This window comes from Diuraphis noxia, unplaced genomic scaffold (assembly GCF_037042655.1).
Source record: "Diuraphis noxia isolate RWA-SAM2 unplaced genomic scaffold, SU_Dnox_SAM2 contig0003, whole genome shotgun sequence".
Lineage (NCBI taxonomy): Eukaryota > Metazoa > Arthropoda > Insecta > Hemiptera > Aphididae > Diuraphis > Diuraphis noxia.
The window spans coordinates 9,859,175-9,876,631 of record NW_028301713.1 but is presented as its reverse complement, the minus strand read 5'-3'; the positions used below and the strand labels follow the sequence as shown (position 1 = coordinate 9,876,631).

General features: G+C 29.9%; 1 protein-coding gene across 1 annotated transcript in view; it reads left to right on the top strand.

The window, feature by feature from the left end:
• Positions 1-5,497: 5,497 nt before the first annotated feature.
• Positions 5,498-17,457, top strand: part of fw (CUB and Sushi multiple domains furrowed) — a 67,654-nt gene continuing 55,694 nt past the window's right edge. Inside the window, exon 1 of the mRNA XM_015511893.2 lies at positions 5,498-5,930. Coding sequence (XP_015367379.2) covers positions 5,819-5,930 — 112 coding nt within the window. The 5' untranslated portion in view covers positions 5,498-5,818. The remainder of the gene's footprint in view (positions 5,931-17,457) is intronic.

Here is a 17,457-nt window from a genome sequence, read left to right as displayed (position 1 = left end):
GGGCTCACTACCACAAAATCGCATCCATGATTAGAACAGACAAACTGTTGAATATAATATAATAATAACCTCATGCGCTATAGATCTCTTGCTGGTTGCTATCTATTAAAACCCACCCCAAAAATTATTTATATATATTATTTACGTCACTGCATATATAGGTATAATTTAGGTATAGTTTAGGTATAGTTTAGGTATAATTTAGTATAAATACATATGACAGTCACATTGATCAATATATGCACAGACAAAAGATGTATCTATTTATTTTTCAAAATCGTTTGAAATTCTCTCCATGAACATTTTTTAAGTTTAAAGTTTCATTCGAAGTTTCAAGTTAGGTCATAACGCGTAGTATAATATATCTGCGATAAATGAACTACCTATCGATCATTGGAGTAGATTTTAATCAGTCTGTAACTCGTGAGTTTAACACGTTAAGACTATATAGGTATTTTACTTCTAAAAAATCGTGAAGGCATGATCGGTAATTCAAATATATTTACTACTTTTACGTGTAATATTGTATATATAATAGGTAAAGCAACCACGGTAGTATATTGGTCGAATTAAATAAAACACGTATCACGATTTTGTGTGTCATTCTTATTAGTTATTATACGATTTAGCTATTATATAGGTTTACATTATATTATATTTATATGTATATGCTATTATCGCTATTTGCTATTTTCCTAATTGATTTAAGTATACGCTGATGACAAAACGAAATGCTCTAATATGTATATGATGCGTATACCAATCGTTGATGGCTATAAGTACAATCGAATAAATCACATTGGGCTTTGAATGTTTTGATAATATTAAAATATGCTTGACACATTTATGACGTGCATATAGGTACTTGATGGCCGATTTTGTTAACGCATTAAATATGTCCGAGTCTCTCAGGGTTGAGTGATCAAGGCAAATAATGTAAGACGTAAGTACCTATAAGCACCGTAGCATATTTAGATTTTTTCAACAGAGGAACGAGAAATTTGGATTACTGTTATATAATAATATCTATTAACATTACTATAGTTCGTAGAAAGTAATTATAGGTATACATGTAACGTATAGAGTAGGTATTCAATTATTGATTGGTATGACTAGAGAGCTCTCTATAGGTATGCCTAAAAATAAATATTTCATAAAAGTAGACAGTATTTTCAAAACGACCTCATTGATCTACAGTTTCAGGATTTTTCTACTTGAAATCTCGGTTATTATTTATTACTGCTATCGAGTACCTAATAAAAATTAATCGTTTTCAGGATTACTCGCATACGAGTACCCACATGGCTAGGTCGCTAGGTATACTAATATTAAACTATAGTTAAAAATTATTTCATAACTATATCCTAGAACCAAAAATAATATGTCCAAGTAGGGTAAAGGAGAGAGGTGTTGAGCCATATGAAAATATGATATAGTGTACATCACCTGTGAGGGTGTTCAACCTCATTTTTTTCATTATAAAAATACCTATATAAAAACGAGAAAATTATATGGAAATGTCTGTGTACGCTAATGTGACTGCGTATACAGTTAACATATTATTATTACATAAATTTAATTTGGAATACACAAATTAATAAATATACAATTTATAAATGGGCATAAACATTATACATTTTAAGTATAGAAGTTACTTCAGAGTATCAGACTATATTTTGTAGTGAAATAGAATATGAAAATATAAAATTATACGTTGAGTTTATTGAAAGTACGTTTTTATTCGATTCAGTTCATTGAATTAAATAAGTGCGTTTATAAAAACTATAAGAGTTTTTTTTTATGTTTATATTTAATAACTGGAAACCTATTTCAAAAGAATTTAGGTTATGCATATAAATAATGACTTATGCTTTATATAACACTGAAGTACAGTTTATTTGATTAACTCTTTATAAAATAATACCTTTAGGTATATATTGCTGCATATGTAATATGAAATGTATATAACATTATTTACATAATATTGTAGATCAAATAGTAAAATGTCTATGATTTATAGTACTTATATCTACTACGATGATGGTAGCATCATGGCCGTATTCAGGGGGGTGGTCCAGGTTCAAACTCCCCCTCGAAATATCTTTGAAAAATATTTTTATCTTGATTTTTTGTTTTAAATTTTAAAGCCAAAATATTATTTACAATCATAATTTATTTGTGACGTTATATCGTTATTGCCAACCCTAGTTTATATAGACTCGACATAAATTAATACTTGTGACAAGTTTAATTTAGTTTTTTTTTAGTTTTCTCCGTATTTTGTTAGTGTAATATTCGCGATGTTGTGAGTACCTATAATATAATATACAGATTGAAAACGCCGATGGGTCTGGTGTGCGTGAGAGGGGATTAACAAAAGTTGCACACACACGATCTGGCGAGAATAGAAACTCAAACGAGTTAAATAACAAAAATGCGAATACAAAATCGATACGCGAAAAGGCCACATCGTCGTCGAGGCGAGCAAAAAAGACGTGGTGGCTTGCAGAGGTCGGTATAACGAAAGAGAAGGTGCCGTGCGCGACTGTTCGCCGCGCGTATAAACACGAATACACGTCAACAAAAACGACGGTACGAAATTCGGTTGGACGTCGACGGATTGGATTGTGCATATACGTGTGATGGTCGGTAAGTGGATCCTTCCGTTTGGTTTGAGTCGATCGATGGCAATCCACGCCGTGTTGGATAGGTCGCGTTGCGCCTTGAATATAACGTTTATTCCGGCGTTCGATGAGTATACGACCTGCATGCAGTAAGCCCTCGTAACGTGGTTGGAACGGTGGTCTGATCGCGTCGATCTGGACAAATACGTCATGACTGATTCGGCTCTCTGCAGGTCGGTGGACACGAAAATAGTGCGTTGAGTACCCGAGCTGTCTCGTGGAGTACCGCTACGCAGCTACCTACCAGTTCGGGCGCGGTCGAGGCTCGGGTTGAGCGGGGTGAAAGTACTCGCCTGCAGGGAATCAAAGTATGATGGTACCGCATACCAACACTCGACCGGAGCTTGTTCGATGCCGGCCGCTTTTTTTTTTTTTTTTTTTTTTTTATTCATAAAGTTTTACTGACGAATGTCATCTTAACTTACTGTTAATAACATTATTTTTTTTATTTTTATTTTTTTAACATTTAGAAAATAAATAACAATTAAAAAAAAAAAAAATATTAAAAAAAAAAATCGGCCGCTTTTACCACAGATTATATAAAATTGATATATGTAATCTGTGCTTTTACTGTGTTGCGCAGCGCGAGTAGTACGATAAGCAGCTTGGTTGACCTGCACTGCAGCGGTGATTCGTGCGCGGCGTGCAGTAAAAACGTACTACCATTCCGTTGGCTTGAGGGTGGATACGACAATGTTTGAGTGTGCTGAATGATGCCGAAAAGGTGATCAAAAGTGCAGATTTGAACAGATCTTGTCGGCCTTGGTAGGTGATGGCGATGACGTCGGGAACGCCGAACCGTTGCTATAATAGCTCGTTATTGTTGAGATCTGCAGAGATCTCGATCATCCAGCCTGCCTCTGGTTAGCGTGTGTATCGGTCGACGACGTTTGAGTACTTATAAATAATAAATATAAACTATTTATTATTCATAGGTACCCGGCACTTCCTGGAAAGCACTAAGGATAATTATATTACATACTACTATACTAGTAGTCAACTTGAATGGAATTTACGCTAATTAGTATTTTGAGTACCAACTTATGTCATGCACATATGCGTGTTTAACAACTCACAATATTGGGAATGTGTGGTCGTCTTTAAACAGTTTAAACTTGAATAATCGGAGTAAATTTTTATAGCAATAACAGTTAATACACTACATTGAGACCATTGAGCTTCTGAGAAATCGTATAATATATAGTTATTACATATTTTGAAGTTGGCCTATCTCACTCACATGGATTATATATACTAAAATTATAAATACATTTTAAAGTTTTAAACCTTGCTTATTATTAGTAAATATTATATATGGAAATTTTGCAGAAATTGCAGTGCCACTAGTCAATCCGACGAAATTTATCTACGAAACAAAAGTCTAAAATTAAATGTTTGAAAACTGACTTGACACGTTTATCATAAAGTATGTCCAAATATATATGCGACAAGTACGAAAGCTTGAAAGCAAGTCTCTCATCAGCGAAAAAACTTAAATTATATCAGTGAGGAACTGAGGATTAGGTCAAAAATATATACTGTTGAATTATTAGCGTAAGGTCGGACAACAGTCATGCATGGCGTGTACACATCAGCAGTCGTAACTCGTAAGTCGTAATAATTGTAAGGGTTCTATAATACGTTTGCATGTAAACACCGGACATTCGTGTTACCTAATGATTGATCTAATGCGAATCAGACTGTATTCTGGCTGCAGAGACTAGAGAGAGTAATATAATCGCCGACCATGTCCGTGGATTAATTTAATTAACTATCAAGCTAGGTACACATTATTACAAACACCGAGTTGTCCGAACGGTGTATCAATATAAAAATAAAACGTTTTTACAACCTAGCTACCAAGCTACAGTAGGTACGGATATAATATTATTGTAATCATGTAATAGCTAAGTATAGCTGATGAATGTTTCTTTTATACAAAAACACGTTATAGTATTTTAATATTATTTAAATTCTAATTTTTTTTCTAAGTTTATACGCAATTTCGAGATTAAGTTTTACTCGACAACTCGCAGTTTTTGCACAGCTGATTTAAATTAAACACCTTTCTATTATTTTAAACGGCGAACATTTGTTCAAAATATAAATATAAATATATACATGTTTCACTATACAAATAGATAATATTTTATTAGTAAGTAAACATATTATAGGCTAGAAAATATACCTAAATGATATGCTCAATTTTCAAATACTCCAATTTATTTCGAGTCAATTAACTTAAAATTACTTAGTGTGTGTGACGATTTTCTCTATAAATCACTTTTAAAGGGTTTAACATCGGACCATGGCATGATTTTTGTGTCAATATTTTAAGTATTACGCTGGAATTTCGGGGACATATCGTCTACAAAATCAAAGGAAAATGTAAAATTATTATAGGTAACACACAAATAGTACAAATACTCAGTTATAGTTAAGCGCTACCTAATACCTATTACCCCCGCACACATATCATTTACTCAACTCTGCATACTTCTTTTGAAAGAGATCGTATTTTTAATATTTTTAAATTTTCGTGGGCGCTAAACAAGATTTTATACCGTTACATACGTTACAGAATAATGTTGCTGTTGGTTAAAAAATTAGTAGGCACCATGTAAATGCATGAAATTTTTTTTCTCAATCGTTTCGTGGGGTGAATTCCGCGTCGGGCGATCGTCTCGTCATCGATATAGATGTCCGCGCGGGCCTCCGCCGAAGACCGGTCACGAGCCAATGACGGCGGCGGCGGCGGCGGTGGTTGCGAGACCGGGACGACCGCGCCGCGACGACGACCATGGTTCTGTGCGTCGTCAGTTGTGGTTTGCTCGCCGTCGCGCGCACTGAACGTGGTCGAAACGATCGCGAAACGAACGCCATGTGACCGCGCGAATAATACTAGTAAGTCCGCGTACGTGTCCGAGACAACATACACACATTTTTTTTTCTTAAATGCAGACCGCGTGATATCCAAATAAACGTATCCGGTAACAGTGAATAACACGCTCGTCGTTCGTCTCGCGTACCGTTTCATTCTATCAATACGAAACATAATATTTGCCGGACGCAGTGGTGCCGGCAGCTGCAGCAGCGGGTGACGGATAAACGTCGAAAGTGCGACGAAATCGAAAATGTCCCGCGAGCCGGACGGGCGGCGGCGGCGTCGGCGGAGTCCTGGGCTAGCGGTGTCCGCGGTCTTGGCGGCTGTCGTTTTGGCGCTCGCCGCGGACGGACAAAGCGCAGGTAAGCCATCGTGTCGATCTTAGTCCGCACCTGTGTAGGATGTCGCGAACCGGCAAGGTGCTTTTTTTTCTCGTCACTATTATAATATAAACACTGCAGCAGATTAAAGGCACACGATTGCATGATATTATGCGAGTGTAAACAGTGTAATTACTGTACGTTTAGCATTGCGGTAATCGTGTTGTGCATTTAAATCGGTAGAGCCGAGTTTCGGCTCCCTAACACAGATATCGCGTAAAAATATTTACTAAACAATTATGTATTATGTCCGCATAATCAAAATAATAACCTATTTGAGTTATAAATTATTAGTAAAGTAAAATAATTATGACAACATAACTATCTATATATAATATAATATGGATATTATACTTTTTTAATTAAAATAAAGGAAATCAAAACGGTTTTATTAAAAAAATTGCTTTTGCTTCTAAAATAATTTCCACGTTTACCTACATGTCATATTTTATTCACGATTTTTCGCATGTTTTTAACTGGAGAGTATTGACTGAGATAAGTTCCAATAGTTCAAATTTTAAAACCACTAACTAAAATTAAAACAAATTCACACAACATAAGTGTTATTATTTGGTAAATAACATTTATAATATTTTAAATAATGAATTTATTTTTCTATCCAAGTAATGAAAATTTTTGAAACAAAATATTATATTATATGTTTCGACAAAACTTAAGTATACTTGATGTAATGAAGTATATTTTAGTATGACAGTCTTTTAAACTAATGTACAATATTTTGTATAATATGGCAACATACTATACTCTATGATTTATTAATATACTGATCAGATTAAATCATTTTGCAAAATGCATTCCTTCTGTAAGATTATGCTGACCTTGAATACATATACATAATAAATTATTATTTTTAATTTTGCCCACACAATTCGATGTCTTATATTAGTTATCACAGATTTAACTGATTTAAACATAGCATAACGTTATACGATATACAGTGTATAATATAAACTAATGGTAGGGTAATGGTCTGTACTAAGTATTTATTTTATTTTTATTAAGTGTGTATGGATGGTAACAAAAATACTATTAATACTCATAGGCAAAATGTTATTTAAAAAAACCAAAGGTGCTTAAACTATGCATTTTCTCACTTCAGTTTTTTTTTTTTTTTTTTTGTAAGAAGAAGTTTATTAACACAAACATTATTTGAGGGTGCTAATTTTAAAATTGGTGGTGCTAATACCCCCCCCCCCTAAGCTCCGAAGCTCCCCTATGTTAATACTTATATAGTAGGAACACGGCAAATATATAATTTATAGTGCTTGAAACGACGATTGTTTGTTCGAATATGTAAAATTAAAAATATTTTTTTTTCAATATTAGTATTTATAAAAAAAAAGCGGGTACCTAAGTCGTGATCTCGTGGATGTCGCTCTGCTGTACAGTAGGATACAAGTGGGTTACTGTAATTGATGGAATTAAATTTGAATCCAATGATATTATATACGAAAAATGATTCTGAGCGGAGACGGTTTATCTGTCTACGATATATTATAGATTATTCAAAATTTTAAAATTTTCGATTTAAGAAGAAAAAAGACGCTCAAATGTTTTAAAAATTTTACCATGACTAGGTACGGCTAATAAACAACATAAATAGCAAACAACATAAATTTCAAGTTTTTACGAATGTTTTTAATCGAATTACAATAAAATACTCCCTAAATTAAAATGTCTATAAATAGCTCAAAAAAGGCTAAAAATTTTCGAACTTTAAACCGTAAGGAACAAAATCCAAAATACAAACAAAAGATTTCTTGTTATTTTTCATTTTAAGCAATATTTCTGGTAGAAAACGTCGTCCGTAATTATTTAATATTATAAAATCGTGAAATCGTACGTTTTTTCTCCTTTAACCGCTTTTATTTCGAGTAACGTTTCGAAAATCGAAAAATGACCTCTCTAAAGTACCAGCTCAAGAACATTACCTTTCAGAATAGATACTTTTGAGCAAGTTTATAGGGAGAAAAAGTGTTTACAGAATAAAAAAGAAAAAGAAATAAACATCATTGTAAAACCAATATACATTCCTCACTCCGCTCAGAATCTAAAAAAAATAAATATAAATAGGTTATATATAAAATATGGCTAAATTTATATTATAAATCTTGTCGAGCCTCACTAGTTCTTTATTTCTGTTGACATCAATGTTAATCCATTCGTGATTGAACATTGGATATTTGAAAAATTGTCAATATTTTTTAGTAGGCTAACATCTACATCAATTGTTTTCATCGAAATCATAATTAGCACAGGAAACCGATTTTCTGAATTGTTTACGATCTGTACTATTTAGGCACAATTTCTCGAAACTCAAGTCGTTGTTAATATCATACTCCGTAGGTTATATTTCATGGACCCAAAACAATAGCTATTATACCACATCCTTTTTTTTTACATTTAAAAATTGGTTCCACTTGTTGCGTCAAGCTGTATAGATTTTAATCTAGTAATCCTAAAAATATTAAAAGTGTATAGGTGTATATACATATTAATTAGTGTTATTGACGGGTTAAGTAAATTAATCATTTTTTTATGAGAAATAGAAAATAAAGTTTTTCATTTTTAAATTATTTACGCGTAGCTATATTCTATATAAGTATATGTAATATATTTATTTATTCAAATCTGTACACCTGCTTATGTTATGAAAGATAGGAGTTTCTAGCACGAAGATTAATTTGTTTTGCATTTAGGTATAGGTAAGTAATCTAATTTGTGTCTCCTTCAAACATTTATAGAATATATTTTATCAGACTAGAAAAAAAAATAGTATATTATATTATCATATGATATCATACTTCAATAATAAATATGAATAAAAAATAAAAACACATATTATTAGATTAAAATATGTTCAATTACGTGTGAAAGTTTTGTAAATAAAAATGATATATAAGTAATAAAGTGACAAATAGACGCTAGTATTAATGCAATTGTGGACGATGACCTTCATTATTATATAATTATTATAATTTACAATGTTATGTTAACAAGTTGTATTTAATATTTATTAATACAACAATCTATATGTATAATAATTTTACGACTCTGTATAATGTGTACGAGTATAATATTTTTATAAATGTATAGGTAGATTTATATATTTTAACAAGAAATATTATTTGCTTTATTTAAATTTCCCATGTTATTATAAAACTACCTAAATTATATTATAAATTTATAAATGGTTTTTAATATACTTATTAGCTTTTCCGTTTGCTTTTCAATTTATCTGCATAGGTAGTTCAATTCATATTTTATACAGGTATCATGTGAAGTTGTTTTATGTTTTTTTCGCATAAATAAAAACAATGGAATAAACTATTTAACGACAAAACTGGTAAAAACGACTATAATATCATATATGTTGTTCATTAAAGCAAAACGAAACTTTCACATTTTTTCAGACCGTTATAATGGTTTTTAGGATTGTATTTCATTTGTTTTCGAACAAAATAATAATATGCATTTTATGTTATTGAGAAATTATAATATATCAATAGTCAATATATTGTAATAAATAGGCTTGTCTATTTTAAATGTTGAATAATCTGCAGTATTAGTATACCTACAGGCTACAATATAACAATTGATTCTATAATATAGTACTTTATACTGATTATACTTTATAGTATTGAGTTTGTACTATTTATAGGTTGTGCGTTAAAGTCTTTGGATAATTATTAACTGATACGATTTTACAAGTCACAACATTAACATTAATTGTCTAATCAAATGGCAATTCAAACGGTATAGTATAATCATTTGTGATTTCTTTAACTTCAAACAAAATCATCTTGCCAATTTATATAGGTATATAACATAAGAAGAATCATACACAATGAAAATTTCATTTTCTATGGCTATTGCTGCAGTCCAAAGGAAAAGTATTGGTACTGAATTTATTGTGATACAATTGTTGAATGTGACAATATGTCATTTATTTACGAAAGTATTTTTTAATCCAATAGACATGCCTAGAAGTGTATGATATATAACGAGGATTTCAAATTGTGTCCTGCGTGCGTCATTATTTGTATATAAGGTCAAAAAACCGTTCAATCTTCTGCAAATGCAGCACTTTTGACACCTAATTTCAAACTCTGCTCGTTAGACAAGTTGTACACTAATTATTGTAAAAATACTCGATGCACATAGACATGGTGGCCAATGTCAATGCCTTACATGTGCAGTCGTTAGATCACGAGAAAGAGCAAAACGAAAGTGCGTTGGAATCGATTTTGCACTTTATTAATTTATAATAATTACATATCATATTTTTTCTATAAAATACAAATCTAATTTGAGTAATGTTTTGGGGTACCTAAATACGTTATCGTACTTGTTGTATTATTATTCTTCGTCGGATTTCTATAGAATTTTTAGCATTTGTGCTCGTCATTATTTATAATTCTTCTTACAAACAATAAATTAACATCCACCAGAAAAATAGTGTACGCGGATGTCAAGGAAAATTACACAATCGGAGAAATTTTGTAGTAGTAAATCGTGGTTATCGATTTAGTTTTGTATAGAATGTACAATGGTAATTCGTTTTAGCAGTGAATCTTTCAAAAACATAAATATGTATACAGACTTATCTATCTAAGTTTCTTTTTCTGAAACTTCCATATTATTATAGTCAACGAACACAAATGTATGTACCTACTCGTATTATTTTTTTTTTTTAACAAAAAATAATATAAAGCCGTCATACTGATCAGCTCTCATAAATACATAACATTATATATATATACATATATATATATAATGTTATTATAAAATACCTATATTATATTATATTGATATAATTTATGACAAATAATTATATAACAATATATACACATAATTACAACAACATTCAAAACTCTACATTGAATGACATTTTATTCTATATATTTAATTTATTATTTGCATATTGTACGTTATGTATGGATATACAAATTCATATAATTATGTGTTATTTATCACACAATCAATTCGTAATTTTTGCTCATGAATAAAAATTAAACATTTTTAATTGTTTATGCCACAATAAAATTAATGTAAAATGTTACAAAGTTCTCGCCGAATAGTATTTTGTAATCAAGAAGAATAACACAGAAATTAATAATATAATTAGGTGAGATAAATATATATTTCACGATCGTTTCACAAAGTGGACATTTTTATTACATTCGATCAATTATTACAACTATTTACAAGACTATAATAATGTCCAAGTATAATATAATAATTATGGAATTATTTCGAAAATTAACTAAATTTATTTTATTTAATATGTAATATAATGTATACACCAAAGGTGGAATATTTCATTGTACCTATTCTTAACAAATTGATTCGGGTTAAAATCAAATTATAAAATATTTTGCAAAATTAAAGCGTTTGGATAAAAATTGACAATAAGTGTCTCCCCGGATAATTAACAATGGGTTGCACTATGCTATACGAAGAAAACAATGCATATGTTGTCAAATGTTTGACCGATAAAAAATGAGACCGTATCGAGGACAATAAATTATAAATGTCATATAGATAGTAGCTACACGGTGCACCGTACACGTATATAGGTAGGCCTTCAATTATTCTTAGATAATGATAATAATATGTACTTTTTTGTACGTATATAATAAATAATTTAATATAACAGATTTACATGCTTCGGTGTCATTGTTGTGTATTTTCTTGGTCTATATATTATCTACTGAAATACAGGTGGTAATATCGCGATTAAACATTTAAAAGAATTAAAGAAGTGATAAAAATCGATCGCTGACATAGAAACGAAAATAAACACTATATTCTGGATCACGCCTTGAGTATACCTTTTCAAGAATTCAAATATTACAGATAAGAATCTTTTTGATAATGGACTCAGAATTTTGTTATCTAATTGAAGAGAGAAAATAATTACAGTTTAATAATATCACTCATCAGCGTGAACTGATTAAATTGGTCAATATAATATAGTGACATCATGCTATATAGTTACAAGTTATTATTATATTATATTCTTGTGGGTGGACGCACTTGTAATACAATATTAATGTTCTACATATTGTATTAGAATTTGATTAGTTTTAAGATATTTTTACCATAATAATTTGTTTTGCTGTAATGATGTGTAATAATTTAACATTGATAACAATTGTTAATTGTTATGATAATAAAAAATAATAAATTATCATTTTGATAGTAATATAATAATACAAAATATTATATAGGTACCTAATATGTATTGCATTTATATACTTAAACTATGAATGTACCTATAGTTTATAGTTTATACTATATATAGTGTAGTATACCTATACGTTATATATAACGAATCGGTAATATATTACAAAAATTTATAATATACAGTGTATTATATAATTATATAATGCAACATAAAACATAAAGAGAAAGAAAAAATATCGTAAACAAACTAATGTTTATGAAATTCAATACGGTAATGAATTAGTAGATTAGAGACCGAAAGCTAAATGAACATATTAACATAATATTTTACACACAGTGGGTGAAAATTGAAAGAAACTCGTGTAAAGCGAAGTCAAATAAGAGAAAAGCGGTCATCTCGTCAGTTGTCACCTGTTATTCTTATTATAATAGCAAATGTATTAGATATGTACCCAAGAATGTAAAAGATACATGCAGCTATATAATATAGAATATAATAAAAAAAACAAGGAAGTACACCTATACTCATAAAATTCGAAAATATTATTCGGGTAGACATTCAAAACTAAAAACAAACGACGTCGCGTGTTAGAAGAATGATAAAGTATGTTACGATTGATTTTATAAAGTTATAAAGACCGTATACGCGAATAGAATAAGTACTAAAAAGTCCTCGGTTAGACAGCAATTAAGGAGATCTATACATGGTCTAAACTGTTTCACTATTACAAATAAAAAAAAAGTGAAAGATAGAATAATAATATTGAAATACTATATAATATTGTATGTTTCAATAGAATGGTAAGCTGTACGCTTTTTATTATCTTTGTGTCATTCAAGCTACTGAAATTGTTTGTTTTGTACTGCAGCCATAATACATAATTAACAATATGGCATTATATATGTATTATATTTTTTAATATTGTTTAAATACAATATAATTTATATAAGTTAAGATAATAATAAAGTTGTTTTGATCGTAATTAAAAATGTATTTCTATGTTTTAAAAAAATAAGAAAAAATTAGAATGCGTTTAAATTATTTATGATTTTTTCAAACAAACAAGATACACAATCAAAATATAAGAAAACATTCAGAGAAAAAACAAAACTGTTACGTTTAGGAACGAAAACGTTTGCAGATTTCGACAGTCATTGACTACAAAATAGAAATAATTGGCGTAAATCACGTCTTTCACATTGAAGCACGGAAATACCGAATCGATTGTTTAAAAATCGCGTATACTTTTTCTTGTATTCAAGTATCTATTACCATTTAAATGCAACCAATGCAGGGCGTCGTTACGTATAACACAGTATTTGCACAATAAGAAACTGTATATAAAATAGTAACGACGGACAGTTTAAAGAAGAGTAAAAATTCTAGTATGGTGCATCTTAGGATTTTGACGCACACAATTGGAAAAATAAAACAAACACGACATGCATTTTGTATATGCAACATATGAGAAATTCACACGATCCCCGAGGTGTCGGGTTTCGATCGATTGACAAGGTTTCATTTTACTATGATAATATATTCATACTGTAATAAATATACATGGGAAATATATATTTATATATATTATTATATTAATACCTATGTATAGAAAATGTATCAAATATATGTTATTATAGAAATCCATTAGCCGCTAGGAACGCATGGCATATTACTAATTTTGGCACTGTTACCTGTCATATACCGGGCTATATCTATCAGACTTAATTATTTCTTCATATAGGAAAACGGACAAATTTAGACTATAGGTATAGATAGCAATAATATAGTTAGCATTGATAACTATACCTCTATATATTATGATTTATATATTATATAACCTAACCTAGCCTATATTCTATATATGTATATATATATGTATTATAATTTTACAACGATGACGAAGTAGAAGAAGAATCAACCGCGGTAATTGTGACGTGCTCACGAAAGGACTACATTCCGTGCCACACTCGAATCCGTACTATTAAGAAGTATATGATATAATATTGAAAGCAATTATTTTTTTTCTTGCATCTTGACGTTCGGCGCGGACCTTAAACACGCACACTCCACGCATTACAGTACATAACCATTATCACAAGCAGCGACGATGGGAATTGTTTCAAGTGTATAATATATTATTTATGTTTATGTGCGCATTCTCTCCGCGTATTACGCATTGTCACGTGTTATGGGAAACAAAATTCATCTACTGGTGAAAAAAACAAGCCAAAAACAAATCGTCGAAAACAGACCGCGTCGGTGAAGGGAACCTTCAAACGTTTGTTTTTTGTGCGTAATTAAAACAACTTACGTGTTATCACGTATTCCTCGCTCATTGTGTATACAGGGTGAGACTATCGTGACTGTGGCGAACACCACGTAGCAATATGTTATAACTCTATAACGGCAAATGTGATGTATATTCTATTTTATAGAAGCTTATTTTTTTGAATACATTTCGATATTATGTTTAAACGGTGACTTTTGAAATACTATAATATTGAATTGTGTTTGAATATCGAATGAATTCTTCTATAAGTATGAGTTTTATTTTAATATATGATATCTTAATCTTAAAGTTTTATATATACTTTTCCACATAAGTGGAGTTAATTTCACTGTCAAAAGAGTCGCTTGGTACTTATATACTACATTAAATACACCTGGTCTATACAGGCACCTATATATATTTACTATTAAATGTGTATAGTTTTATATACGCACATACTCTCTTCAAGTGTTAAGTTTCACATTCACGAGCAACACGACGAAGCACATAGATGGTTTTTATTTCTTTTCTAAAAATCAAGCGGGTTATAGTAGATATTATTTTATATTATGTCCCGAGAAAGTTTTCGCTGTTTGACGGAGACTCATTTATACATACGTACTTAGGATACATTATTGTTAGTATATAAACATGAACCCAACTCGTGGTATACATTTAGGTAGGTAGGCATGTAAATGTTCTTATGCGGGGGTATAAGTAGTTAGATATATTTGCAGCAGTGTGTCGTTGAAGATCTTATCGATTATGTTCTAGGAAACACGGTCTATCATTTACGAAGACTTTCTTTTCGCTTCATTGGTTGAAAATATTTCATACAAAAATAATATATTTGCATGACTTGACTATATTCATCAAAATAAGGTTTTTTACGTCTTTGAATCAAAATATTATGAACATACATTTTTTACGTACAAACCCCCGTTTTACAAAAATATGGTAGGCCCAATTTTTTATGATCAAAATAGGTATATTTTTTTAATTGTCGATATAGTATATTATGAATTTGTATTTTGTAGTACGAACGCTACATCATAGTGTCAGGTAGCATGGTATTGTATTATACTACTATGTTATACTTATGTACGCCGTACAAGCGATAACTAAAAAAAAAAAATTATACAAACACTGCACATAACGCTTTATTCATAATTTAATGATTATATTAAAACGAACTGACTGCCATTTCAAGGAGCTGTATGCAGTTGCTATAGTATACAGGTACCGATATATTAGTAGGTACCTTATTAGTTATTACTAAAGTAGTTAAGTGTATAAAAATATGACCTTATAATAATGTGTTGGTATAAATATACCATATTATGAATATTAAGTTCGTGTGCATGTTCACACCAGATACATATATATAAAAAAAAAATAAAAATGAATTAACTTTCACATATAAAATATATTCAATAGTCATTATTTGTGGTATAAATACAAATGCTCCGTTGATGTAATATTGTATGAATTATACTGTATAGTGAAAAGTCGTGTGGTTATAATGATTGATTTACATTTTTTCCTTCTTTTCGATCGAATAGGTATAATATACCCTGGTTCACATGTGGATTTCTATATTAGCACTATAATATATTACAAGAATTTTTGACCTACCTAATACATCGATTTAAGGATACTAAGTTATACATGATGATGCGCGCTTAGAGCTGAAAACAAAATTGATGCAACATTATTAAACTTGATTGAATATCACATTTTATAATATATAATATGTAAAAGATATATGCCCGTATATATATATATATATATATATATGGAATCGTATAATGGATTTAAACGATTATTCTGTTATATGGATTAACTCTCACATGTGTATTTATGTATAAGTACCTATATATAATATTCAATTATTTGGGGTTATTGTGTAAATTATGTTGAAACACTTTATAGTGTGTTTCAAATGATCGCTTAAATTATGTCTCATTACACCAATATCAATTTATTCGCTCAACATTTGATAGATCTTGGCAAGATCATCTTGCAGTGTCTTAAGATTTTTCATTTCATGGTCGACCACCGTAAAAGTTTATAATACAATTTAGCTATTTACTAGCAAAATATTGTAGGTATGTACAAATGTACAAAAGTGGGTAAAATATTTGTAACTGCATCATCTAATCCAGGCCCAGAGTACACAGCGTATATCTAGTCTTATATCGACGAGTTTGAACGATATTATTTGACGAGTTAATGTTTTAGGTGAAACCTGCCGCCGAGAGTTGTCTCAATTATAAAAAGTCCATCGTTTTTAAACTTTTAAAGTACCATTTGAAAAGTTTTGGTTTCGTTGAACTTACACCTATGTAAAGAAATAAATCCAAGAGGAATTATCTCTTGTAATTAAAATATAATATGCATAAAAATACGTACACACTTGAATAAAAGTGTAGATTTGCAAGTAAAAAAAAATTATATGTAAGCAACATTAATTTCATTTTATAAAAATTCGTGTGAACGTTTTTAACTATTAAAGAAACTACATAAAATTATTACAGTAATAACTGATTAATATGCCAAGTGCTCATATACGATAATTATTGAAGTCTATTGCATCAAACTATACATAAGTTCTGAACTAGGCTTAGATAAATGCAGTTAGTAACTACTTTACAAGAACAAAACAAATATAAAATCATTGAGTGTCTGTAATACGTATACATCTAATTTGTTTATTATTTTTGTTTTTTATATATATTTTACAATTTATAATTTTGAACTCAATGAAAATATTTATGTACATGGATATGACTATATATCAGTATGATGCTAATGACTATTGCAAGAATTGAATGGAACATTTTTGCTCTTTAATGCACCTACAATACAATATACAAATATAATACAATCGTGAACTAGCAACAAATAATTATGATTTTTAGTAAAATATGAGTATATATTATACGAATGTAAAATTATAACGTGATGAGAATAAAATAGATGCCTGTAGGCTGAGGTCATCGTTGTAAAACAAAAATTAAATTTGGTAT